This window comes from Scleropages formosus, chromosome 5, assembly GCF_900964775.1.
Source record: "Scleropages formosus chromosome 5, fSclFor1.1, whole genome shotgun sequence".
In the NCBI taxonomy this organism is placed as follows: domain Eukaryota; kingdom Metazoa; phylum Chordata; class Actinopteri; order Osteoglossiformes; family Osteoglossidae; genus Scleropages; species Scleropages formosus.
The window spans coordinates 25,857,259-25,884,136 of record NC_041810.1 but is presented as its reverse complement, the minus strand read 5'-3'; the positions used below and the strand labels follow the sequence as shown (position 1 = coordinate 25,884,136).

The 26,878-nt window shown below is 51.3% G+C and overlaps 1 protein-coding gene across 2 annotated transcripts in view; it reads left to right on the top strand.

The window, feature by feature from the left end:
- b4galnt4a (beta-1,4-N-acetyl-galactosaminyl transferase 4a) overlaps positions 1 to 26,878 on the top strand; it is a 97,652-nt gene that overhangs the window by 53,825 nt on the left and 16,949 nt on the right. For both annotated transcript variants that reach the window (XM_029251824.1, XM_029251823.1), the window contains 6 exons: positions 997 to 1,095; positions 8,991 to 9,086; positions 9,359 to 9,449; positions 9,905 to 10,005; positions 17,788 to 17,855; positions 24,700 to 24,778. In XM_029251824.1, the coding sequence (XP_029107657.1) occupies positions 997 to 1,095; positions 8,991 to 9,086; positions 9,359 to 9,449; positions 9,905 to 10,005; positions 17,788 to 17,855; positions 24,700 to 24,778 (534 nt within the window). The remainder of the gene's footprint in view (positions 1 to 996; positions 1,096 to 8,990; positions 9,087 to 9,358; positions 9,450 to 9,904; positions 10,006 to 17,787; positions 17,856 to 24,699; positions 24,779 to 26,878) is intronic.

Genomic DNA, 26,878 nt, shown 5'->3' with positions numbered 1-26,878 from the left:
CTCTCCGGGGGTTTTATTCTCCCGTCTTTCTTCTTTCTCATCCCACCGCTTCTCTCCTCGCATCGTCCCGACTGCCGCTTTTACCCGACAAAATCATTTCCTTTGCAGCCGCCGAGAGCCCTTTCAGAGTCTCCCTGCACTTTTTGCCTCTGTTCTAAAGCAGACTGGATCGCTTAAGGACTGAGCTGCGCATCCTCGTACCCGGGACGCGTCTGTGGGCTCCTCGGAGGAGCGATTGGCCCAAACTCATCGAACCGATGGCAGATTGACCCGACGTGGGGGGAGCGCGCCCAGGCCCACCTGCGGGATTATTGGCCGCACCTTATTTGGTGGTGAGGGTCGGGTGCGGTCATAGAACTGTGGACCAGGGATTCTACTTAAGCTCCTGGTTTACGGCCCTCTGCGTTGGTCTCATTATTTCTTTTGTATCGTTAATAAATGTCCTAAATAAGCCCACTTGGGGTTCCAGAGGCGGAATCGAACGCTGGGTTACAGACGGACAGGAGGGTACTTGAATGTCCCCGCCAAACTCGTCTGCGACCCCAGCGTGACCCCAGTGGCCTCAGCATGTGCATTACAGCGAATTATGAATACATAATTCATAACTGATCCCTTCACTTATCCGCATGGATTGTGTCGCGAGAAGAGCTGGCAGACACCGGAGGCCTGAGAAGATCCGATTTTGGAGGATGAAGCTGCTCCAATTGGTTCAAATCCATACAGTCACGCACTCGTCTATTAATGTAATACGTTTGTACACACCGACACACCCCGTAACGCGGAAAGAGACGTCCGGAGGGCAAAACACACTACGTGCACCAGAAGGAAGCACTAAAAAGTTGTGCGAGGCCTTCGATGAACGTGGAGAGGCGCTGAGCTAATGAGGTGATGGTGTGAACATTGAGATTATCGTGGCCGTTCTGCGGTTCCTGCTCTCTTGAGCCTCGGTCCTCGGACCGTCTCTGTGAGCTAAACCGTCCTCTCTGTGTCCCCCAGGAGGACGAATCCGATGGCCTCGGAGAGGAGCCTCGGAACCTCACCGAGATGAGGAAGTTCCTAAGGCTGAAGCATACAAGGTTGCCATGGAAACCGGAGGTGAGGCGTCCACAGGGTTTAACAACAATAAATATGTGTTTGGCTCATGTTCCACATGTGGCGCGATTGAACCGTCAGCAATCAGAGTTTCCCAAAGAAGACATTCCTCTGGTGCTTTCATTTAGCCAAGGTGAGTGCCGGGGGAGTGGGGTTGTGCAGCACTTGTTGACCGCCGTGACACCTAATCGGTCAAATCGGGTTCCGCTGACAGCAGCTGTCAGGGACAGAGTTCTACATCTTTGCACCGTTCTCATTTGCATAAGGGTCGCGTCCCCCTTATTTACATTTGCGAGGACGGCGAGACCCCCCCCCGCAGTGCTGTGCTGCATCCTCACACACACACAAACACAGGAACACAGAAACACACACCAGGGTCCCAGCAGGAACAGGTGGCGTGGAAGGGCAGCGCATTGACACGCTGTACCGTTGGATTTGCCCCCGGCTCTGGGGACGCTGAAGGGCAGCGTCAGTAAATAAAGCAAATGAAGACACAGTGGGTTCACAAACACGGCTTTTTAAATCACGTTCGCACCCTGGAGCTGGGCGGAAAAAAGTTGAAATCGTAATGTTTTAGATGTAAAATTTTATGTATATATGTATATGAATAGGGGGGCGCGGTGGCGCAGTGGGTTGGACCACAGTCCTGCTCTCCGGTGGGTCTGGGGTTCGAGTCCCGCTTGGGGTGCCTTGCGATGGACTGGCGTCCCGTCCTGGGTATGTCCCCTCCGGCCTTACGCCCTGTGTCACCGGGTAGGCTCCGGTTCACCGCGACCTCGTATGGGACAAGCGGTTCTGAAAATGTGTGTGTGTGTGTGTGTGTATATGAATAGGGGGGCGCGGGGGCGCGGTGGCGCAGTGGGTTGGACCACAGTCCTGCTCTCCGGTGGGTCTGGGGTTCGAGTCCCGCTTGGGATGCCTTGCGACGGACTGGTGTCCCGTCCTGGGTGTGTCCCCTCCCCCTCTGGCCTTACGCCCTGTGTTACCGGGTTGGCTCCGGTTTCCCGCGACCCCGTATGGGACATGCGGTTCTGAAATTGTGTGTATATATGAATATGAACATATAGAATTAGAGGTTTTATAGTTATATGAATAGCAGGTGGTGTTGTTGGTCAAATCCTGCGTTTCGGAGTCCTGCCTTGTGTTGCAGTACCCTTGACCAAGGTACTTTCCCTGCACCGATGCAGTAAAATTTACTGCGCTGTGTAAATGGGCGAATCGGTGTAAGTAGATTAGCGCTAAGTCCCCGTGTTCCCGCTCCGACTCCGTTTGCGTGTTTCGGTGGCTCCGCCTTCGGGGGACAGAGAGCGCTGCGAAGTCGAGCGTCATGGCACCGAAAGGTCGAGCCGAAACACAGATGTGAAATGGCCGGGATGAATTATTGATCGGGGCTGCACCGAGCTTGTTTGACTTTTTCCAAATGATCGCGCTGCTGATGGATTAGGCTGGTCTCACGGGCGCGACCCCCCCCCGCCATCCCCAACCCCTTCGAAGGACACCTAGGGGTCCGCTGCGAGGGAAAACAGTAAGGCAGCGAGGTTGCGGGAACTTTGCAGGAGTTGATAACAGCCCCCACAGGGAACCGAGTTCACGTCCCGATTTAGGATTCGACTTGTGTCTTGGGTGCCCGTTTACATCGTTTCCAGAATCCTATCCGTTTTCTCCAAAGAGACTTAGCGTTAAGCTACTTACACTGATTTACCCGTTTATACAGCAGGGTAATCTTTACTGTATCAGTTCAGGGTAAGTGCCCTGATCTAGAGTAGTACAGCAGGAGGTGGGGATCAAACCCCAGTCCTTCAAATCCAAAGGCAGCAGCTCTCACCACTGTACCACCTGCTGGCCGCTGTGAGTAAGTGTGTGGAAGTGCTTGTCGGTGACCCTGAAAACTGGTGTGTGGTCACCGGTCAGGGTCGTTCAAGGTCGCTCAGGGCTGCCGGTCGCCTCCGGAGCATCACGAAGTGGAACTTCTCCTTGTCCTCGTCGCCTTCCGTTTGCCTGCTGACGCTGCCGACGCTGCCCGTGGTGTCGCTCGCTCTCCTGCGTCCCCATGTTTGGCAGCGGAGCTCTCAGGTGCCAGGTGTCCACACAGAGCGCTCCTGTTCCCAGGGAGCCGGGGCAGCGCTGCCAAATCGCGGTCCACGGTTCCAAAGCGGGTCGTCGTCGCTGCCAAACGGCGCCGCCCGGGAATAACGGCCCATTTGGCAAACCGCTGGTCGGCCCGTTGCTTCCCGCCGCTAATTAGCTTTGGCGCGGGTACGAGCCGGAGGCGAGGGCTTTTAACACACCGCTGCCCCTCACACCGACGAGATGCACGGCGCTCTTTATCTGGACCAGTGTAGATCCTGAGCTCTTTTGCAGGAAGGTGTTTTTACTGAGTAGTTCATGAAAACGGTTTGTGGGACAAACACACACACACACACACAGAGGAAGCAAAAGTGAGAGTGTGGAAAAAAAATTCTAATGTGACTTTGATCCATGACCTCCTGTCTGCATCGCGGGGGTCCTCTGCTCCCAGCTGATCCCCGGCTGCCATTTATGGGAGCGACGGACAGAGGTGTGTGGTTGGGGGCGTCGCTTCGGCAAAAGACGCGTTTCCAGGGGCAACCGCCTCGACCGGAGCTCTGTGCATCAGGACCACTCCCATGTTCTTTACGACCCATCCCGCAGGAGCCGTTTTCCTTCCCTCCGCGCCTTCAACCGCAACTTTGTGTAACTTTCCTCCTCGCTCTTCCTGGCGCCCCGTCGCTGTTCTCATCAGGGTCAGTCGCTCCTCCTCGCCGTCTCGTCCGCGAGAGCAAGGCGCGCATCGGAGCCCCGCTCCCGCTCCAGGGGCGACCTTTGTTTTCCGCACGTGATTTATGGGAGCGTCCCATCCGGCTGCTGAATGCCGTTACGCGTCGTATCGGCTCGGGACCCGGGCGCGGCACCCCTAATGGGACCATCTCCGCGGGGTCATCTGTTGTGGCGCCATCTATCAGCTGCACACAGGGTGTTTTTGGCTTCGCCGCGCACCAGAGCCGCGGGAGAAGTGCGTCACCCTGCAGTCGTCGTGCGTTCGCGTGGCTGCGCGCGCATACGGCCGCGATTGCAGAGCCGCTGCAAAGTGCTCGACGGCTCACGCGGCTCCGCTCGGCCTCGATCCCGTCGCTACCGGGTTCGGTTACGTTCGCCGCCAGCCGCCCGAGCGGGAGGAGGGCTTACTTGGCGGCGTGACGTGACGCGATTGTTGACGCTCCTCCCGAGCGGCAGCCGGAGGCGACGCTCGCGATTTCCATCGCCATTTTGCCAGGTGTCGTCTGGATCTCTGGCAGGGGGCGGTGCGGGGCAGCGTGGCAAACCCAGCTGTCTCCCAGCGGGGCCTGTTAATGCACCGCGTGCTCCTCCTACAGCCAGCGCCGGGGGGAGGCCGGCCCCGCCCGCCACTCGGCCTGCAATTAATGCAGCCGGCAGCTATATATAGGTTCGAGTCTGGTGGGACCGGTGGAGCGAGAGATAGGGCAGCCTGGAGTGCTTTCTGACAGATGGAGACAGACACACAAACAGACTCTTCCTCCTGCTCTCTCTCCCCCTCTCTCTCCCTCGCTCGCCCTCTCTCGTACCGTTCCAGTGTTTTTTCGAGGAACCCTCTCCAGCCCGTTCCCTGCAGTCCGAGCCTCTTCTCATGGCTGCGTCTCTTTAACCAATTTTTGCACTTGATAAATCACCGAGTGCCTCTCCCTTATATTGTTTTACATTAAATTACTCCCGCTCGCCGCCTCTCGCTCGCCCCCTCCCGCGCCGAGCGCTCAAGCCCATTATCCACACGCAGCGGGCCTTTGCCGTGAGTGCGTCTCGCATGTTAGTCGCACAGATGTTTCCAGCCGTTAAAATGCAGCGCTCATCTTGACGGTGACGCGGCGCAAAAAGCGGTCGCCGGGCGCTTGTACCTGTGCGCGTGGGTGCGACTGTCGATGCCACGTCACTGTAAATGAAATCTTTTTGAAGGTTTAGATTTTTTTTTTTTTAAACTAATTTTGGAGCCCTTTCTTGTTGATTAATGAGCCGAATGGCAGATCGATCTTTGCAGCTCAGCTACTTATTATAAAGACAAAGAATTAAACCTTTCGGCTGTCGGAACATGAAGGGCAAAGTAAACAAGACAAATAAACAAATAAGTGTACCTGGAGACCAGCAACACTGAGAGAATAGAATTATCCTTAATAATAATTCCTGCTGTTTCTATTCGGTGTTTAGTTGGCGCCCTTCTCCGATTTATAGTGTCAATTTGGTGTGAATGTCACCATTTAGGGGAAAATCACTTTTCTTCCCAGAGAAAATCGGAGACGAGGAGAATGCACAAACCCCACTTCAGCAGGAAACAGTTTCTCTTATTTTACATCATAGGTGACGGTGCCATGGAGGTAATGTACACAGTGCCCGTGTCTATGGACGTTTTCCTTGCTTCGGTCAGTCACATGTATAAAAATACGGTTTATGGATAATTTGCTTTTCACTGTGACATTTTTTTGAATGGTGACAATTTAATGTGTGGAAATGCAGAATGTTGATGAAAATAGAACAAAAACCAAACAACTGAGTGAAGCATTGTATGAAATTTGTCTGGTATGGAATTGGCGCGCTGCATTTCATTTCCGTCAACAGTTGCAAGGTGTTTCAACACGCATATTTACATTTACAGCGAAAAAGCTGTATGAAAGCACACAAAATACTGTTTGTGGAAGTGAAACAGAATGTGGTTGTTCCCTGATTTAAATTATACCGCTGATACAAGGAGAAATAATATGGAGGACTGAATATCAGAGGAAATAAACCTCAAACACAAGGCTGATGTGCTGCTCCACAGCCATTAGATCCCTCCTCAGTGGTTCCACCTGTCATCAATGGCCCCAAAGTACAGGAATCAAGTGTACCCAGCATTCCCTTTATGCTCCCTGGATTGGGTCCTAATGCGAGTTCTGCTGGATGAGACTAACCGAGGAGTTTCAAACAGTTCAGCTTTCACATCCTGGTTGTCTCTGCACCATTGTGCCAAACTATCTGGGCTGCTAAGTAACACCATAAAATCCCGTTATTCTGTTTCATTGTTTGTCACTAAATATACACTCACTGGCAACTTTGTTGGATACACCTGGATAGGACACACTGGTGGTGACAGTGTAATGCTGTGGGGATTCTTCTTTGGCACTCATTATGTGTTTTTTTAATATCAGTTGAGCATTGTTTGAATACCACAGCGTACAATTGTTATTGACCAAGTGCATCCCTTCTTGGCCAGTGTGGCCTTTCTGAAATTGACACCTAGCAGGATAATGTGCCAAGTCAAACAGCACACATCTCAGGATGGTTTGAGAAACATGGCCATACCTTTACTTATCTCTAGCGGCCTGCACAGTCCCCGCCTCTCACTCCAGTAGAGTATCTTTGGGATGAGGTTGAATGCAGTGTCAGCAGAATGAAAAAAATGGAAAATCTGTAGAAGGAGTGCGAGCTGTCAAGCCAGCATGGAGCAAGAACCCTGCGGATTGTGTTCAACACTTTGTTGCTGAACTCACGCTGTTCTGGAGGCAATGGAGGGTCCTGCACGCAGCTAGTTGTACCTAATAAAGTGGCTGGCGAAGGTATATTTCAGAATATATCCGACTATATGTAAATGTGTTTGTGATGTGCTGAAGTCATTCGTGTTGGAAACTAGTCAGTTTTTACCATGATTCAAGGTGAGCATTATGGTTTGCCTTCTTTTTGAGAGAAGAAAATACCCAGAGCTTTTTCCAGTCCAGCCCTGCTGTGAACACTGAACATGTTCTCTGCTTCTGCAGCATCTGAGCAGCTGAAGGAGCACTGAAGTCATGACCTCTGAACCCGGGGAGACGAGTCCCTGGCAGCTCAGCAGTTCTGTCTGTCGGTTAACAGAAGCAGGGTTCTCCTCCGGGGGGGTCGCTGCTTTATTTGGCTTTGCGAAACTTGTTGCTTGAGATCAGGGAGACAGTGGACAGGACGGAGGAGCGAGTGACTTCCTGTTCCTCTTTTCATCCGTAACGTATGTTAGGTACTTATTTGTTTAGCTGATGCTTTTCTCCAAAGCAACTTACGGTGGAACGATACAAATCGTGTTTTACCCATTTATACAGCGGGGTCATTTTTACTGTATCACTTCACGGTAAGTACCTTGATCGAGGGCAATACGGCAGAAGATGGGATTGAAACCCGGCTCCTTTGAGTGTAAGGGAAGAGCTTTAACCACTGCGCCCCCCGCTTGCCCGCAGTGAGCTGGACCGAGAGGCTCCGTGTGATGAGGGGTGGTTGACAGGAGAGCTTTTGGGGTTTTGCTGTTGTGGAGTCAGGGGACTCATTAGTGGAGGTGCTCACCAGGGTAAATCTGCCAGCAGTTTGCTGCGTAACGCAATAAAAGTCGTGGTGCTGATGTGCCGCCCATCAAGCGGAGAAACGGAGCGCGGGTTTCCATAGAGACCATAATAACGTGGAGGAGGGGTGCAGAACGGCTGACGCAACACCGATGCTCCCGGGTGACCTAGGTCCTCAATTCCTATTGGTTCCCGTCGGGTTCGTTATGTCATGGAACTATGCGCTCACGGGGTCTCGAACCCGTGGCCGCAGCTGTGCTAAGTGCACGCCGGTCGATGTGTGGTGGGAAGGCGAGGTGCAGGAACCAAGTGCCCCAAACCGCAGTTTCCATTTACCACATCTACTGATTAAGGGTTTATAGCCCTTTTAGCTTGCATTCTGCAGATGTGTAAAGCAGAGTAACGGCACAGCAGCTGTGGAATAAAAAGATTAAGACGGAAAATCCTCTGTGAGGACGGAGCCGAAGAGAATAAAGAGCTCCGGGAGTAAAGAGAGTGATTATTTAATGGCGTAAATGGCGGCCGACGGTGCAAAGATGTCGGGAAGCCGGATCTTGTTTTGGTTTCACTTTAAAAACTGTCGAGGAATAAAGGGCTGTAATTAAAAACCGCAGTAAATCTCTATTAAAAGCATGGTGTACATTTATATTTACAGAGTCGCGGCAGATCGAGATCTGCCCACTCTGACCGGGCCTTGTGGGACTGTATTCTGTCACCTTGGAATTAGGAGCTTCCTGGTTAGAATCCTGCTATTGCCATTGTGCCCATGAGCCATGTATTTGCCCAGAATTTATACACTGAAAATTACCCTGCTGTGTAAATAAATCATGGTAAATCAGGGTAAAGCCTCCATAATACCATATGTCACCTTGGATGAAGGAGTCGGGTAAATGAAGGTAAAAGGTGAGGGGAGGACGTGGCCCTCGGAACTCGTGGCGCAACCCGGGCAGAAGGGTGCGGGTCCCGGGTGCAGAACCCGAATCAGCATGAAGTTCAGCTTTGTCCAGGTGGACCTGGTACCAAAGACCCAAAAACGGGAGGGACGCACACGTCCCTTTGAAAGGTGCTGACAGCGCGTCCTGTTTGCTTATTGTTAAGCTGGGAACTCCTAGTGGTGGAAAGTGCTGCTCGCCTCTCACGTTTGGGGAAGGAGTGGGACGATACGTCGCTATGACCGCCCCACACGGACACCCCGCCATTCATTTTTGTCCATTCTAGAGGACGTACGTTGTCCTGCAGAACCTCAGGAGGATGAAGCAGTTGCAGCAGAGTTATTTCAGTGCTTTGGAGACACTGGATCCCTGGGGACACTCTGGGGACACTCTGGGGACACTCTGGGGACATGGAGAGCATCACCTTGTGGCCATTCTTTCACCATGATACACACATAGAGACTCTCCAACTCCAGCTGGAGCATAATGGAGTTCTGCGGTTGTGTCTAATGACCATTTATACCTGGTGACCCTCTCTTATGTTGTCAGTTTTCCATTAAGTCTCCCCCCTTTCTCTCTCTCATCCGTGTTCACTCCCCAGTACAAAGGCCAGGCCAACCTGCACGTGTTCGAAGACTGGTGCGGCGCCTCGGTGGATCAGCTCAGAAAGAACCTCCACTTCCCGCTCTACCCTCATGTACGTAGGCAGGGCGCCATTCGGATGTGTGTGTGTGTGTGTGTGTGTGTGTGTGTGTGTGTGTGTGTGTGTGCGCGTGCGCGCGCGCGCACTCGCGATCCTATGTGCGAGCAGCAGGTGGCGTAGCGGTTAGAATTGACACCTTGTATTTAAAGCACACAGGTAAGTCGGTGTGAACAGCTTAATAGTGTAAGTGGGTTTGGGGGAAAAAGTGCTCAATGAATTTGGAAAAAAAAAAAAAAATGTAAATATGTCGCTGCCTGCGGTTCCAGACGAGGACGACGCTGAAGAAGCTGGCCGTGGCACCCAAGTGGAAGAACTACGGCCTGAGGATCTTCGGCTTCCTCCACCCGTACAAAGACGGTGCGTGTCATTTAGATAAACGAAGGCTCATGAATTTCTGACTGAAGTAATGTGCACACACCGACAGTGACTCACAAACACACGCTCACACACACACACACAAATTTAAATGCGCCGACACAGACTGGCTCATGCTGACATTCACAATCATACACATCCAAACAGATTTATATGCAGAGACATGAAGCGAGGCCCACAGTGGCACTCGAAAACAAACACGCACGCACGCACACACACACGCACACACACACACACACACACACACACACACACACACTGACCTCGCAGCCCCACTCGACACAGCAGCAGCTGCTCACCTGTGGGAGACCCGGGCGCTTTCCATCTGTCCCGCCCCCTTTGTCGGTGTGTGAGGAGTGAGAGAGGCCGCTCGCTCTCCTTCCCTGCCCCACCACACCTCCCCCGCCCCTGACCGTGTTCCTCGCACCCACCCACAGGAGACTTCCAGTTCGCCATCGCCTCCGACGACAACTCCGAGTTCTGGCTGAGCCCTGACGACAACCCCCTCAACGCCCGGATGCTGGTCTACGTGGGACGGGTAAAGGGTCTGGGGTCCGAAAGCGCTCGGCGAGTTCTAGCGGTCAGAACTATACGAAACAATCTGGGATCACACTGAATGGCAGCAGGTTGCACAGCGACTGGGGAATAATGACGGAACAAAAGGTTGTGGGTTCGAGTCCCAGGGGGGCCGTGTTGATGTTGTGCTCTGGTGACCCGAACAACTGCAGGAACGATATCCAGCTGTTCAAACATACAGCCAACAGGGTGCAGAGAGCTTCAGTCAACCGCCGTCTCATTGACACTATGTGGACATGGAGGGTGGATGTTGAATAATAATAGTAATAATAATAATTATAATAAAGGAGGCAACTGTCTTTAACCCAAAGCAAAGTCACAGCCTATGTAATGGACTCAGACGCTCCCTTGACCTTCCTCTGTCCTCGCCCACATTACTTACCGCTCCATCACACGGCAACATGGTAATTACACTTTATTTGGTGTTAAAAAGGAGTACGGTAAAAAATTAGTTTTATACGACTTGCGCATCGCAGCTCGCCAGATGTTATGGAAGTGAAATCTAAAAACGGATTGATGAGCCAGCTGGGCACCGCGCAGGTTCGCGGTCGTGAGTCGATGTGTTGCGAACGCCAAGACGAAGCCGATTATCTCGTACCAGGAACCTTTGTTATGCAATTAGGTGGCCGGATCTGAGGAGTCCGTTCCCGAAACTAAATGTTCTGACAAAGCGGAGTGTAACCTTTTAATCGCTTTCTAAGGTCACCTTTCAATTATCTCTAAATGAAAATGAACGGGTGGGCGCTGCTCCTGAGTGGTGGGTTCGAACACGGTTTTGAATCTGGCTCTGTGTGTGTGGCTTGCACGTTCTTCCCGGGTCTGTGTGGGTTTCCTCCAGGTGCTCTGGTTTCCTCCCATAGTCCTAAGATGTGCTTAAGGTGGACTGGAGACTCTAGATTGCCTTTAGTGTGTGTGAGTGACTTCCCTGTGATGGACTAGTGTTCCATCCAGGGTGTACCCTGCCTCACACCCTATACTTCCAGGATAGGCTCTGGTCCAGCTCAACCCTTCACTGGACAAGCAGCTGTTGATAAGGGATACATGGATCAATATGAATGAATCAGGACGCAGTAAGTTATGGAACGGGGTTTGAGGCCTAAAGTCTTATTTCATTAATTGACCCAGCGGGGTCTTTGAACACTCTTGGCCCGCACCTCTGCCGGGGAAGGCGATCGGAGTGGAGATCTAAGCTGCGCATTCAGCAGTGAGCTGGGATTGGCTGTCGGATGTCTGCTGGCCCCGGCTCATCCCGCTAAAGCGCCTTCCGTTGCAGAGCTTGGACCAGATGAACCCGACGCGCTCCCGCTAAGCGCCCCGTTCAGTGACATAATAGCACTAATGCACTAATGCGTGGCTCATGTGGGCCTGCGGTCGAGGCCTCCCCAGCAAAGCTTTTCCTCGCCGCCCTGGGGAACGCGTTCGTTTCCTGCCGGTTGGAGGCATGGCTCCGCTCACGCATTACCGCTCTTTTTCTCGTTCTATTTTGACCAGATGGGAGAGTTTTGTTTTTGTCAGACTGCAAAAACTTGGCATATATTTACATGCTTTAACGTTCATATTGACATTAATTAATTTAGCATGATATTAGCAGGTACAGTTATTGTATATAAGTACAGGAAGCGTGTGTAAAAAGAAGTCAAGGGCTCAGATTCGCGCAGGAAGCGCAGCCCTGGCTGTAGTTATTTCAGACCACGTGCTTGTGTTTTTTTTTTTTTTTACCCTCAGTTCTAGCAGAACATGAGCTGCTCTGAATGAGCTGGGTTGTCAGGTAAGGCGGGACAAAAGTGAGCAGCGAACTCTGATTGGTCGATGGACTCCCCCGAACATCGCTGACTTTTAGGAGGTGTTGCTGCTGAGTTTCTGGTTTGAGTTAAAACATTTAATGCAAAAAATACAAAAGTCATGAGAAGAGGGTGACAAGTGTAATGGAGTAAAATTACTTTTTTTTTTTTTTTTTTTAACAAATGTACTCAAAAGGACAAAGTTAGGCAATTTTTTTTGTAATTTTTGATGCCAAAAATTACTGACAAGTACAGTTCTTTTCCCAGAAATTGACTTAAGTGCAAGTAATGAACTCAATGTAATACATTACTGTGCACCTCTGGTCTGATGTGTGCAACAGACAGCGGGCGGCATAGCGGTTAGAGCCATCACCTTGCTATCTGAGGACTTGGGTTTGAATCTCACTCCTGTTAAACCCTTAATCAAGGTACTTAGCTTGAAGTAATAGAGTAAAAATTACCCAGCTGTATAAATGGGTAAATCACTGTAAGTGGCTTAGTGTATAAACCTCACGTCACGTGTCGCTTTGGAGAAAAGTGTCCGATAATAAATGTAAATGTCGAAAGAAGAGAGGAACGGGGGGAGAGAGAGAGACAGAAAGGAGCCACTTTGACACATGATAACACAGCAGGACCTGAAGGTGTCACTGTGACAAGAGCCTTGTGACCAGTTCTGTGTGTGTGTGTGTGTGTGTGTGTGTGTGTGTGTGTGTGTCAGTGTCTCAGGAGAATTTGTAAAAGTTTTCCTTAGAAAAAAGTGCTGCTTTGTTCAATACCCCCCCGTACCGTTTGTTGTTGTACAACATAGTTATTTAAGCCTTTTTAGGGTTCGGTGCAGCACTGCAGCTCCAGATATTGATATTAATGTGCGATATTGTCATCTCGAACACGGCGGACTCAGTTATTTTTACGGGACAGCCGAAAGAGCGGTCGGGACAGGCGAGGCTCCGGCAATTTGCGTTCATCTGTAAATGAGGGGAGTCCAATAGATCGAAGCCAAGGACGGTGCGGAGGTCAGGGAGCCAGGGAGTCGTTACTGGGGAAAAGCGGAATACGGGTTACGAAGAGGCAAACAAGAAAAGAAGCACGGGGTGCGAGGCTCTCGTTGTGGTTGCTCGAAGTGAGGTTCCGCGTTCGGCTCTGGTCGAGTTGCCTCCTGTACACTTGCGCGCCCTAATCGCCTGCAGGTGCGGAGGAGGGTCGTACAGCTGCAGGCGTGACAGATATTGTATAAAATTTAAAGATTTCCTGCCATTCGAAGGACTGTGGTAACTGCTGTGGTAACTGCTACGGACTGGCGCCATGTGCTCAGAGCAGATGTTCATTAGGCCCTCAGGTCACTCGTGTCAACATTTACTGTGGGTTTGTTCTCCAGTTCAGGTTGGGGGGGTCAGTCAGCATCACCTGGGCTTGACCCTTGCGGTTCCAGAGGTCATAGGTCAGCTGGAGACACGTGCCCGAGTTGCGGATTAAAGGAGGAGGAGGAAGGATGGTCTTATGGACCCCCCTGCTAAGGTCATCGAGGTCAAGCACGCTCACGGTCACGCACACGGTCACACTTACGGTCTCGTTTGCGGGCAACTGAACGCAGGCCTGGCTTTAATCCCCGCATCTGGGATTGGAAACACAGCTGTGAGGGTGTAGAAAAGGAGCACAAATGACATGTTCCACATGCGTTCGGTTCGCAGGACATACAAAGAGCAGCGAGAGCAGAGAAAGTGCAGCGGTCGTCCTTGCCGCTGTCAGTCAGTGACCCCGAATATGTCCAGAGCTCTTCTTTGAAGAACATAAGCGCCGAGTCTGACAATGCAGAGCTCGGTGGGGCCCAGAGAAGTATTTATACCACGGTCATAATCAATTCTCTAATTCAAGCCGACCGCATCCTGCACTTGTCTGTCAAGGTTGCCGTATCGGTCTGCGCAGACAGTCCAGTCCAGTCTCACGTGACCAGACTGATGGGCGGAGGGGAGTCTGGTCATGCAAATGGATATTCATTCCAATGAATCATATACATGAATTTTAAAGTAATTCTAACATAATCTTGATATATGTAAATAAATATTTTTTTTTAACAAAACGCGGCATAATTTGAAAAACGGAGCGAAATGGACATGTCTCGTCGGAAGGTGGTGCGGTCTTTCGCAACGCTTACTCACCAAATCTGCATTTACAATAAAACATTTCTTATGTTACTATTTATGGTTTTACATCTAAATGACCTCAAATTTTGAAACCAGTCAATTTTTTAAAGATTTTTTAAATCTCCCCAGTTTTTTAAATATATGCATATAAAATTATAGAAATATATTTGAAAAAATAGGATTGCGATGCACTGGACTGTCACTTTATTCCAGCAGTCAGGCACAGATGACTTGTAATTATTATTGTACAGTATATAAATAATAATAGTACTATATAATAATATAGTAATGATAATAGTAATATTACATTAGAATTGCCAGTGATTTTTGATGACACTATAGAGCTGGAAAAATATACCGTTTGTCTGTCCAGTGAACATCAAGTAGTTACCGTATTAAAGAAGCCCCAAGCTGGAGGGTTGGGAGTGTGAAAGTGCTCCTGTACTCAAGAGCGCAGCGACACATTTTCACTTTTTCATCCCCTCTTTCCATATTCTGCGCAGTTGCTAAATTTTATAGAGTCAGTGTAGAACAGCACTAATATTGATGTTTCCAATTTGGTTTCCGTTACTCAACAGATGGCACGCGGTAGTAAAACCGCGGAAACAAACAGACCGTGGTAAAAAGAAAAAAAAAAAACTCTGAATTAAGCTGCTGCTCTGATGCAGGTGGTTATTGTTACGTCTCTTTTGCAGCCGAAGACGATTCCACACAACAGGCTGCGCTTCTTCACACACTTTTGCAGGTCAAACTGAAGCGCGCGGTAAAAATGTGTGCTCACGTGCTTTACCGCTCTGTGACTGAAGGTTGGATGCTCTGCTGCCGTGGGTTGGAATTTGAACCCGAACCTGCCGTTGGACGGTTGTGCCAGGTCATGTTAGCAGAACGTTAAACTTGTTTCGGGGGCAGCGGTTGGCGCAGCAGTTGAGGAGTCTAACCGAAATCACAAATCGTGGGTTTGTTGCCATGGTAACCTGATAAAGTGATTTACCTTAAAATATTGCAGCTAAAATCGTCCAGCTGTAAAATTTGTCAATAATCATCAACAGCTCAACGTGGTAAGAACTGTTGTGGTGGTGTTGACACTTTTTTGGAGAGAAGTGTCAGCTACACCGACTGATAATAGTACTAAATGTGTTCTTTCAGTGGGGGTGCGGTGGCGCAGTGGGTTGGACCGCAGTCCTGCTGTCCGGTGGGTCTGGGGTTCGAGTCCCACTTGGGGTGCCTTGCGACGGACTGGCGTCCCGTCCTGGGTGTGTCCCCTCCCCCTCCGGCCTTACGCCCTGTGTTGCCGGGTAGGCTCCGGTTCCCCGTGACCCCGTAAGGGACAAGCGGTTCTGAAAAATGTGTGTGTGTTCTTTCAGTGTGAATATTGGACTTACCATAATCGGTTGCTGTGATTGGTCGAGACTGTCAATGTTCTGGGAAGTTTTGGGTGTAGGAAGCTGGCAAGTTACCCTGAATTCTTACCCAGTAAAATGACCCACTTGGGTAAATGGGTAAATCTGTGCAATTCAAATACTGCAATTTGCTTTAAATAACAGAACCGATTAGTGGGACTAATTTTAACAGGAAATAAAAAGGAAGATAAATTATAGGGAAAAAACGGCAAAGCCTTTCTGGCCCCGGCCCCGCCCCCTCACCGATCCACTTAAGCGTGACGAGTGATGATTGACAGCAGCAATCAGACAGGGTTTCCTCAAGAGCTCACGCGTGTCAAACCGCTGGTTTGGGATCAGTGTTTGAGCACTTATTGTGCCAGTGTGAGTGCGTCATGAGTGCGCCGAGCGCCGCGGGCAGGCCGGGGTCACAGCTGCTCCTACATTCTCACCCATTCCCGCACCTCTCATCAAAGCGAGACGAGGTGGTGCTGCCGGGGCCGTGGGGGCCGGCGCGCGGTCCCACACACACCTGGCTCTGCAGGCTGGAAATTACATTTTGCCCACATGGATACCTTATCAAAGGGGTCCGAGAGGAGCAGCAGGACGGCTGAGCTCTGAACTGTCGACCGCGGCACCTGCTGCGTTACCCTGAATAGAGCGAGAGCCCGACACCTGTCCGAACCCCACGGGCCGAGTCTACGGTGCCGTGACTAATATCTCGGCCTGCCAGATGGCTTCTGGAACAATCTGCGTGAAACGATTCCAGTATGTTGGCGGTTCGAAGCCCGTTGCCTTGCACGCCATCGATGGCGGTCGGCTGTTTGGGGCGAGGGGCCAAGAACGGTCTTCTGCATTTACCTTCCACTCACAGTTAATCCTCAACATACTGGCTTCATGAGCCAAAAACTCTATTTTACATTTATTCATTTAGCAGACGCTTTTCTCCAAAGTGACGTACATCTCAGCAAAAATACAATTTGTGCATTACATTAAGAGAAAGAGACATAGCTGCAGGCGTGATTCTTAAGTAAACGTAGTTTTCTTTCCACTTGATGCACCGATGTTCATCGCACGAGTAGGTGCATAAAATGCAGGATAGATGAATCCTGATAGCCTTCCTACAAATGTTTTTTTAATAAGGTACACAAACATTCACATACAATGCCGGAGCGACTGTGTAAAGGCTTGTCTGGTGATGATCATGAAGTTACGGTGCCCGAACATTGACACCATGCATGAGCTTGAGAGATCATGGGCGAAGTGAGTTCGGAAAAGATGAGTTTTCAGACCTTCTGGAACGTAGAGAGAGAGCAGTTGTGAGTGAGGTGGGAGGTCATGCCACCATAACGGAGCCAGAACTGAGAACCTTTGTGCTTTACCTTTCATGCGTGGGACCACCAATCGGGCAGATGTGGAAGAGCGTAGCCGTCTGGTTGGCATGTAGTGAATGATCAAGTCTTGTAGATAGTTGGGTGCAGTTCTACTGATGCACTCGTAGGCCATAACCAGGGTCTTAAATTTGATCCGGGCAGCTACGGGAAGCCACTGCAGAGAAACAAGTAGGGGAGATACATGCGAACCTTTCGGCGAGTCAAACACAACTCGGGCAGCAGCGTTCTGTATCGGCTGTAGAGGTTTGATGGAAGTAGCGGGAAAGCCAGACACGAGAGAGTTGCAGTAGTCCGGACGGGATGTCACCGTGGCCTGAGAAAGTAGTTGGGTAGAGTTGTTGTGAGGTAAGGATGGATTCTGGGGATGTTATGCAGGATCCATCTGCGGGTCCGGGTTGTGGCTTCGATGTGCTGAGAGAAAGATAGACTTCGGTCAGTCATCACTCCCAGACTCTTAGCCGAGAAGGTAAGCAAAATGAGTGAGTTGTGCAGTTTGATCGAGAGATCATGACAGAAAGACAGGCCAGCTGGGAGGTGTATGATCTCTGTTTTGGAGAGGTTGAGCTGTAGGTGGTCATCAAACATCTATGTAGAGATGCCCGACATGCAGGCAGCAATGCACGCAGAAATGTCTGATGCTCCAGGTGGAAAGGAGAGGAAGAGCTGGATATCATCAGCGTAGCAGTGGTATCCGAGTCCATGGGAGGCAATGACAGGGCCGAGGGAGGAGGTGTAGATCGAGAAGAGCAGAGGACCCAGTACTGAGCCCTGCGGGACACCGGTTGAGAGATTTTGCCACATATGTTGGGGTGCGACCGTGTCACTCCACCTCCACTGCTATTATTATTATTATTATGATTGTTATTACTGTGACTTTTCTGCTAGCCTGTCACTCACAGTTTTGCTTTTTAACTAGTCAATCATAAGTGCCTTGCCAAAGGATACAGCTGCGGGGCCTCATGCAACATTTGAATGAGTCCTTAACCACTGTGCTCCCTACTGCCCCCTGCTGGTTGATGTGTGATTCGGCATCTCTGTCTCCTTTCCAGCTGGGCTCCGAGTGGACGGCTCCCGGGGAGTTCACCAAGTTCCGGTCACAGTCCTCCAAGGCTGTTCAGTGAGTATGCTCTGGTTTCCTCCCACAATCCAAAGACGTATTCGGAGTGAACTGGTGACTCGAAATTCCATACAGTGTTTTACTGGGCTGCAGGGAGTTGAGTGCAGTGTATCTAACACACCGGTTAATAACCATTGGTGAAAAGCATGCTGTTACGGTTATGAGCAGACACACAGGCGCCCGTCAGGCTGCGCAGGTTAGCAGCTCTGCTTGAACAAATCACATTACTGTTTGTTTGCGAAACCGTTTCCAGGAACAAATGTTTGGGGACGTCTCAGCTGTGAGAATTGGGATTTATGAACGTATGCTCATAAGGAAGGTAGGGGGAGGGAAAAAAGAGGGAAAAAAATGGGTGCCGTGATTTACGGAACCATCTGTTTGCTATAGTGTTAATTCGGCGTACGAGATAATGACTTCATTATTCAAACAGTCAATCCATAACCTTTCTAAAGAAAGAAGTCATTAGCATGCAGCCCACGATTTGTTCGCATTTTCTGTGCGAAAATCTGCAAGTCAATCTGTTACTGGCAACGCACAGGGATTCTCTCGCACCCGGATCCCTTCATGCTCAGTGTCTGTGTTCGGTGTCATTTTGGAATATGATATATCATGCAGGGGGGTGCGGTGGCGCAGCGGGTTGGACCGAGTCCTGCTCTCCGGTGGGTCTGGGGTTCGAGTCCCACTTGGGGTGCCTTGCGACGGATTGGCGTCTCATCCTGGGTGTGTCCCCTCCATCCGGGTTAGGCTCCGCCTCCCCGCGACCCCCTATGGGACGAGCGGTTCAGACAACGTGTGAGTGCGTGTATGTCATGCACTCCATCCCGGTGTGCGACAATATGCTCGCATTGCTGTTGCGTCCCCCTGTTGTCCGTTCTCACGTGGGGAAGGGAACCATGTCGACCGCAATCACGACCCCTGTCACCATCAGTTGCTGTTCTCTGGAGAGGACAGGCGACCTTTCTCACTCCCACAATATGCAGCGTTTTCGGACCCCGCGGCCCACGTTATGGAAACGCGTGTAATGGACCACAGAGGAGGGATGCTGGGGGGAGGGGCAGGACGCTGCGGTTCAACAGTGGTCAGTGAATCTCACAAAGGCAATAACAGGCGCAAATGTGTACGAACCTATAGAACTTGGAGCTGATGAACATGGCAGCAGTCACCCCCGCAACTGCTGGGGCGCTAAGAGTCGCCAAGCCGGGGTGCAGCAGGTCCGAAACCCATCCTCGATTCCCACACTGGACCGGAGCGAGAAACAGAGTTGGGGCCGCAGCCCTCTCCTCCAATTTTTGAGTATTACTGAATTATTATTATAAGCACTGCACGTGCTAATGGGATGAAACTATGAAAAAGTTTGCTTTGAAATGGAACTTGTGGAGGTTATGTGTTTTTTTCAACCTGTAAGTGTTTTCATTGCGATGTGCATAGAAGCATATTAAAAAGTCTTTGAGCGTTTCTATGCGTTATGGCTGCATCCGAGACTTTTACAGAAACTGACATGTATGTAACTCTACGGGCAACTTTGTTTAAGCTTTGATTAGCGGTGACTTTGTGGTAAAAGTGGATTTGGAGTCAGGAACAAAGTGAGTGATGAACAGACTTCCGGTTTCAGTGTGTTTGTAAGTTGAGTAGCTGGCGTTTAGCAAAAAGACCACGTTCACGAACGCGTTCGCTTACGCTCAGGGGTCAGACATAAAGCAAAGTTCAGGGTCCAGGGTGATGCAGTGGACTCGCTCCCCGAGCCCAGCTAGTGACCAAGCAGGACGTGGCTCATCCCCAGCATCAAGGAACTGCAGCAGAGCCCCTTGCACCCGTTTGTTGCTATGGAGACAGTCAGACACCCATGAGCCGCTGATATAGACCCCCTGACCTCAGGGGCTGCAGTGTCCTACCTGAGAAAGTGTCCTGCCCACACACCTGCACTGGCTACTGCAGGCACAAGGTCCAAAATTAGCTGCGTCCTCAAATACCCCTTCAAAGCTGACCTTTTAGCCCCCCGGGACTCTTCTCCAGCTCCGTGTCGCAGACCCAGGTGGCCCCTCGCTGAGAGGCTCGAGCTTCCTGAGCTTCAGAAGCTTGGTTTTTGATGAGCTCCAGGTTTTGACAGCATCACGTTTCATGCGAGGGCTGGTTTTGGCAGAGTCCAGACTTTAAAGAGGGCGATTCTCTCTCCGTCTGATGCGTCACGAGATCGTGGCGGACAGCTGGGCTCCAGGCATGCCGCTCCTGTTCGTCCTTCCTGAATCGCAGTGACGCGACTCCCCCGCACCTGCGACGGACCCCCAGCTGGCTGGACCGAGAGGCCTGAGAGACGGTTCGGAAGTGGAACTTCTGACACGCGGCAAACACTGTGATTAAGGCACCAGAGGGCAGGCATCAGTTGCACCTTGTTATTCGTCGCCTCGTTATCGATAGCTGCGGAGTTAATGCAGCATCTGATTGTATCCAGTACCCATGAGGCTCTGGGGCTGATGGGGGGGTCCTGCTGAAGACAGGATGTGAACTGGAGAAGTGGAGGCTCCTGAGAAATGAGCGGGGCCATAGGAGGGGCATCAGGCATCATAGAGGGAGGATGATCAGTATTAAATGGTCTGATGCTGACCTTTCGCGTTCAATGGGGGGCTGCTGGGTGTTGGTCGGGGGGGGGTCCATGAGTTTCTTTGATGTCACATCTGGCATTTCTGGGAACGGGCCACATGGTGCGGGACACACTGCACTGACATTTCCCGATTACTTCACACACTTTGTGTGTGTGTGTGTGTGTGTGTGTGTGTGTGTGTGTGTGTGTGTGTGGGGGATGGGGGAGTTGCGGGTGGACTGCAATAATAAACACAATGATGACAAATTTGGTGGAGTGTGTCCAACGCCGATGGGTTAAAGCGAGGAGCTCCCTAGAACTCTGCCATGTTGGTGCTGGGGGTGCAGGAGCAGAAGGTGGGAGCGGCACCCCAGACCCCAGGACCCCGGACCCCCGCTTCCTCATCTTCCTCGCCCGTTTGTGCTAATTGGTTCGTTTAAACAAAGTTGTTGTTCGAAAGGCTCGGAGATGCCTCGCTCAACTGAGGTCCATGCTGCTGTGTAGATTAGATCTAAAGTTTGCCTCTCCTAACGCACTGTGACACTGAAGGATTAATTTAATCACATGGCCTATAAAACACGGTAATATGCGCCATAAATACATCTGATGATATGTGCGCGTGAACACGGTGCTAAAGACGGCAGCGGATATTAATATAGATATTAATGAGAGAGGACAGATCCCCACCCAAAAAAAGAGACTCAAGGAATTTTTAAACTCAGGGCACCGAGCCCCGGCGGCAGATCATCGTTTGGAACAATTATCATTCAGTTGATTGTGTGGGGGGAGGGGGGGAGGTGTCAATGCCCCTGTACCGAAAGCGCCAAAGTGCAGTACAAGATGTGAAAAGATTGGCTTCCATCTCTCTCATGCTGCAGGGGTGGTGTGGGGGTGGGGAGATCTTCATTAGAAGACCCCCCCCCTCCCCCGGACGCAGTTTTGGCATTTACGAATTCAGCGTCTGCAATCACTCTGACAGTCGTCCTGGGAGAACTCTCCGGAGAGGCGGAGAGGGAGCCGCCGAGTTTGGCAAGCAGTGAGGCGGAGCTGGGGGCGGGAGCAGGCTGGTGGTAGGGGGTTGGGGGCTGGGGGGGTGATGGAGGAGGGTATTTAAGGAGAGAATCCCAGAGCGATGCCGTCGAGAAAGACGGTTGAGCCCCACGGTGACACTGCCGTCAGCGCAGCCGCAGGCCTCATCTGGTGGGGCTTCGCCTGTGGTGCTGCTGACCCCCCTCCCCCGTGCGGAACCGCCAGATCCCTGTGGACCACCTCCGCCGCGGTCAAGTTCCCGGAGCGCGGGAGGACATACCGATCCAAACGCTCGCTTCACTGTACAGCCCCTGTTGCAGTACCCTGATCGAGGTGATGCGGTAAAAATTACTATGCTGTATGAACAGGTAAAGCAGTGTAAGTCACTTTGGAGAAAAGCGGCGGCTAACTACGTAAATGTAAATACGGTGAAGGAAACGGTCCGGAGGGAAACTCGGCTGAAAGCTCTCCGCGTTCTCTGGGTGCCGCTGCTCCTCGCTTCTGTTCCATCGCCAAAGACCGGCACCGCCGTCCCCCTCCCCCTCCGACACGCCGGACGTCGCTGTGCCCTCCGGCCAAATCGCGCCCTCTGTCCTTCGCGAAGTTTTCCGAATACAGCCGGAGGTGTTTAACAGCAGTGTAAACAAGATGTTTCAGGCAGGCGTTTACATCTCTCTCCTGCCGCCTCCTCCGGGCCGCGTGACTCCACGCGTCTCTCGTCGCCGCTCCGTCGCATCCCCCTCCACCTGTCACCGGCAGCCCATTGTGGCGCTCGGCCGCAATAGATTGTTCTCATCAAGGGATCTCTATTTACCTGCCAGTCTCAAGCAGAGGAGTCAGAGAGCAAAGGCATTAGTCTGATGGTGTCTGGATAGCTCTCTGGAGAGCAGTGTGTGCTTGGAGCGGTTCTGAGTGTGTGTGTGTGTGTGTGTGTGTGCGTGCGCGCCTGCGTCTTCCCAGCCTAAATTTATTTTTGAACGCTTCCTCTTAGGGTTCTCTATGCAGGGTGTGCTGCACACACACCTTCATCGCGTGTGCGTGTGTTACGGCGCGTGTGCGAGCGTCGGTGTGCAGACGCAAGGTACCGGCTGCCTTCGTTCAAAGCTCGATCGCTGCCGACGCAGGGTGGGAAGTATGTGAGCAAGAATGGGACTGCGGGGTGGAGTGGTACGAGGGGCCGATAGCGCCGAGGGTCCCTCTAACGGAACACGATGTGTGCAAGCGAGCGAGAAAACGCACGCCCACGGGGCGTAGCGGCAGAGTCACGGAAAGCGCCAGAAACACAGACCGCGGAGATCATAAGGCCGCGAAACACAGCCTCCCCCTCCCCACCTTTTGTTACAAATGCAGGCCTTTATCACTTTACTGCACCTGCCATGGAGCCATGGAACCATAAAGACAAAGAGGAGGAGGGTTGGTGCAGCTAAATGAGTGACTCTGTTTCCTCCAACGCCAGGGAGAGCCATGCACTAAGGCACGCTATCCTTGTTGTATTATTACTATTATTATTATTATTATTATTATTATTATTAGGGGGCGCAGTGGTGCAGCGGGCTTGACTGGGTCCCTCTCTCTGGTGGTTCTGAGGTTCGAGTCCCGCTTGGGGTGCCTTGCGACGGACTGGCGTCCCGTCCTGAGTGTGTCCCCTCCCCTTCCAGTCTTACGCCCTGCGTTGCCGGGTAGGCTCCGGTTCCCCCCGACCCCGTATGGGACAAGCGGTTCAGAAAATGTGTGTGTGTGTGTGTGTGTGTGATTATTATTATTGTTATTACTGTCATACATTCTTCCTGGGTTTATTCATCTGCTCCACTCAGTGGCTGCTCGTACCCACTCCATATTCCCTTGTGGATGTGCATATAAAGCAGTTGTCTTAAGAAGCTATGCACCGCCGAACATTTCCCTTAAGCCGTGCCTCGTTGACTTGAGTCCCCCGGATTTCTTAAGCCTAACCATGCTTACTGAAGTCTTACCCTGTTGTCTTAAATTTGTGGCGAATTAAGTCTTACCCTGTTGACTCAAGTCTAAACCCTTACAATTTAAAAATTCCCGGTGAAAGTTGCGCCACTCTGCTAACGTCCTTTTCCGAGAGCTGTTTCATCTCCCATCTTCGGCCAGCGTTCACCTTGACGCCAACGCGTCCTCGCCGGTCCGAGTTCACGCCCAAGGAGCCGCGCTCGCCCCTCGGGTCCCTCTTTCCGTCTCCGCTCCACTGCCAGTCAGGCTGTCCTCTTCACTGCTTATTTTCTTGCCTTCCACGCTCTTTTCACTCTGTCTGCTTTGTCCTCCCCAATCTGGACTGCACGCCTGTCGCTCTCTTGTTTGTGTCGCCGAGGCCCTGCGGCGACCGCGCTCCGAGCGCCGGCTTTTCAGCGGGGCTGCATCAGCGGTCGTACGAAAGGAAATGGAACAAGAGGCTTCGGGGGGGACCCCGAACGCCCTCATTTGTATGTGCGAAGTGGTGGGGGTGCATGAATATGTATGAACAAAATCTCTCCGCAGAAGCCTTGTGCAACAGATGTTTTCTGTGAATTACCCAGCCGTAGACTAGCGAAAAAAAGAAAAAAAAAAAACGGGCGTAGATGTCGCGTTTAACTGCGAATGAGAAGCGAACGCTGGTTGGTTTATGGTCTTTACGTTTCGGTCTTTCGACCTTCAGCCTTATGTTCGTTTGCAAACAGCGGCCTCGTGTCAATTGCTTCTTGGCTTGGCGGAAACTGACAGCGGGGACCAACGCTGCGCGTTTAGCGGAAAGACTAGGGTCATTTCCGCGAGATACATTTTTGATTAGCTGTGCGGCTCGAAGCGGGACCGTGCGGGAGTACGGCAACGGCGCCGCTCGTTTCGGGCCGGGCGGGGGCTGCGCAAATGGATAATAAAAGACTCTCCTGCTCACGTGCATGTGCTCACCGGCCTTCCCGAAGAAACAGCGGCGCACGCTCGCTTTTGAATTATAGCTATCGATCGGAGCCTGGGGCGGAGAGGGCTTCCAGGCAGCGGGTTTGCATGGGGCTGCATCCCCCACACGGTCTCTGCCATCGCAGAGGCAAACTCGCAGCCTCCCGGTGAAGAGCTTCAAAGCTCCCGCGGGTCGACATCCCACCCCGCACACGCAGACGCCATCGCCCGCGTTCATCCGCACTCCTCGACGAACTAAACCCGTGACGCGGCTGTGTTTCCATTCCGCTTGAAACGGTATCGCTCTCACATGCACTCCTTCTTTTATCTCTCTGTCTCCAGCCTCATCTCCTCCAGGCGGTATTACTTTGAGGTTCTGCACAAGCAAGATGACAAGGGTTCGGACCATGTGGAGGTTGGGGTGAGTTTGGTCATTAGATAAACTGTGAACGGCAGCTGCGAGGTCCCCGTGTAGCTCTGCGGTGGAGCGACTCCCGCGATTGCTTGTGTTGGAAGGGCACCGCAAGTTTTGACTGTGATGTTTCTCTGTACGCTCTCGTAATTACGGCTGCTTCACTGAATGCTTTAATGTTCTTCCTTCTGCATGCTGTTATGTCTTGTTTTTTAATGTTTTGGAACCTCTCTTCTGGTCTCAGTCACTGGAGGTATTATATCTAAAAACCAACGAAGGATGAATATTTCACTGATGCAACACGCCTGATGTGCCCGGGGTCTGGTGAAACTCAATGGATCCCTTTTTTGCTACAATGAGCTGCAGCCCCTGGGTCATCCCCTCAGCTTGAGCTTCTGACCCTGAGCTTTCTGGGACTGGGCTTGGCTCTCATCCTCCACTGGGTCCAGCCAAGTTTGAAGTGCTGCCGTTCGGCTTCTCCGTGGCCCCGTCCTCACTCAAATGACAGGAGAGCGCTTACTCCTTACGCTCCTGTTGTACAGACTCCTTGTTGCCATGGAGCTTTTCAGATGATGGCATCACATCGCTTCTTCACGAACTGCGCCTCTACCTGATAAAGGAGAGGCGGTTGGCTGGGGGGGACCCCATTTCCCCCCTGCGCTCTGGTGGAGTTCGGTGTTTATTTCTACCGGCTGCTGACATATGCTCTGTCTTAATGATACGGCTTTCAAACGCAGCCAGACAATTCCGTTGCTTTGTGTGGAGACAAAGGAGCGTTGACCTTTCCAGAACATGGGAGTGGTATAATTTAGAAGAAGGCAACCGACGGTGTTTGCAATACAAATAGCTGAAACGTGAAAAGAAATAAGTGGCCTTGAAAGAAAGTGGTACTTGCCGTTGACATGATTCTAGTGTCTCCCATTATTTTGTTACGTTAGTATGATACATATTATTACATCTTGAAAATCTTCAACCTATAAACTACTAGCGGGACAGGTGTAACACAGAGCGTAGTCACTTTCTGCATCCATTAAGTTTGTTGAGTGTATCCAAGGCTGCGGCTACTCTGTTGGTTTTCGCTGTTAAATTCCTTGTCCTCCTTAACGGCGGAGGGGTGCGACGCAGGTTGTGCTACAGTCGTCAGTGTTACGGTTCTGCTCAACTGGCCAACCGGCCAAACGGCAAGCTGCGCAGAAGGCTGTGGATTTAAAGGACCGGTTTGTTTCCACGAGCGCTTTGAAGCTTTATGGACAAATATCCCGTGAACAGATACATTGTTGACAGGGTACCGTTTAAGGCTGTAACTTTTCAAACACCGGCTTTCGCATCAGTTTCGTTTAAAAACACGGTGAATATGCCCTCCTCTTATGTAAGATTACATGGTATGGCATCTGTACATGTTCTCGCCTATGTGTTTATGTACAGTACCATTCAGTACAAAACAATTTTATTCTTCTAGCGCCATACCCAAAAGATGGACTCGGAGCACTTTCGCAAGGTTACAAACCCAAATGAGAGACCGTCACATGTAACACGTGTGCGGGAGACCTTATATAGTGACAATAATAAGCAGAAGGAAAGCACTGCGGGCAGAAGCAAACGAAGCAATTAGATACTATTAATAAAGAAATCATAATCATAAACGATGGACTTTACCCTGACGATGAAGTGGCTGCATAGCAACGGGGAAGACGAAAACAAAACTCCAGGTAGACGTCACGCTGGTGAAACTAAACCTCTGGAGGGCACATCAGTCACGTAGATCGAGGCCACCCACCCCCTGCCCCCGAATTCAACATTTTTATTTAAAGGTGCTGAAAGCTGGAAGTGTTATTGGTGCAGAGAAGCATGAATTGCATGAATTGGACGCACGAGCGGGTCTTGGACGTGTTGCGCCCTTGTTTGACTCGGTCGGCGGGGTGACGGGCGAATGGGTCGGCCCTCAAATAATTGGCCCCCGCGGCCGCGAGTTTGTTGTTATTCTTAAGAGCGCGGCGATTATTACTATTGTAATGGTTATCGCTGTTGCTAAATCACACGGCCGTCAGACGTTCCTCCTTCCCTCGTTATTTAGAGCCGGAGAGGAATGGGAAATGAGGTGAAAGGCTC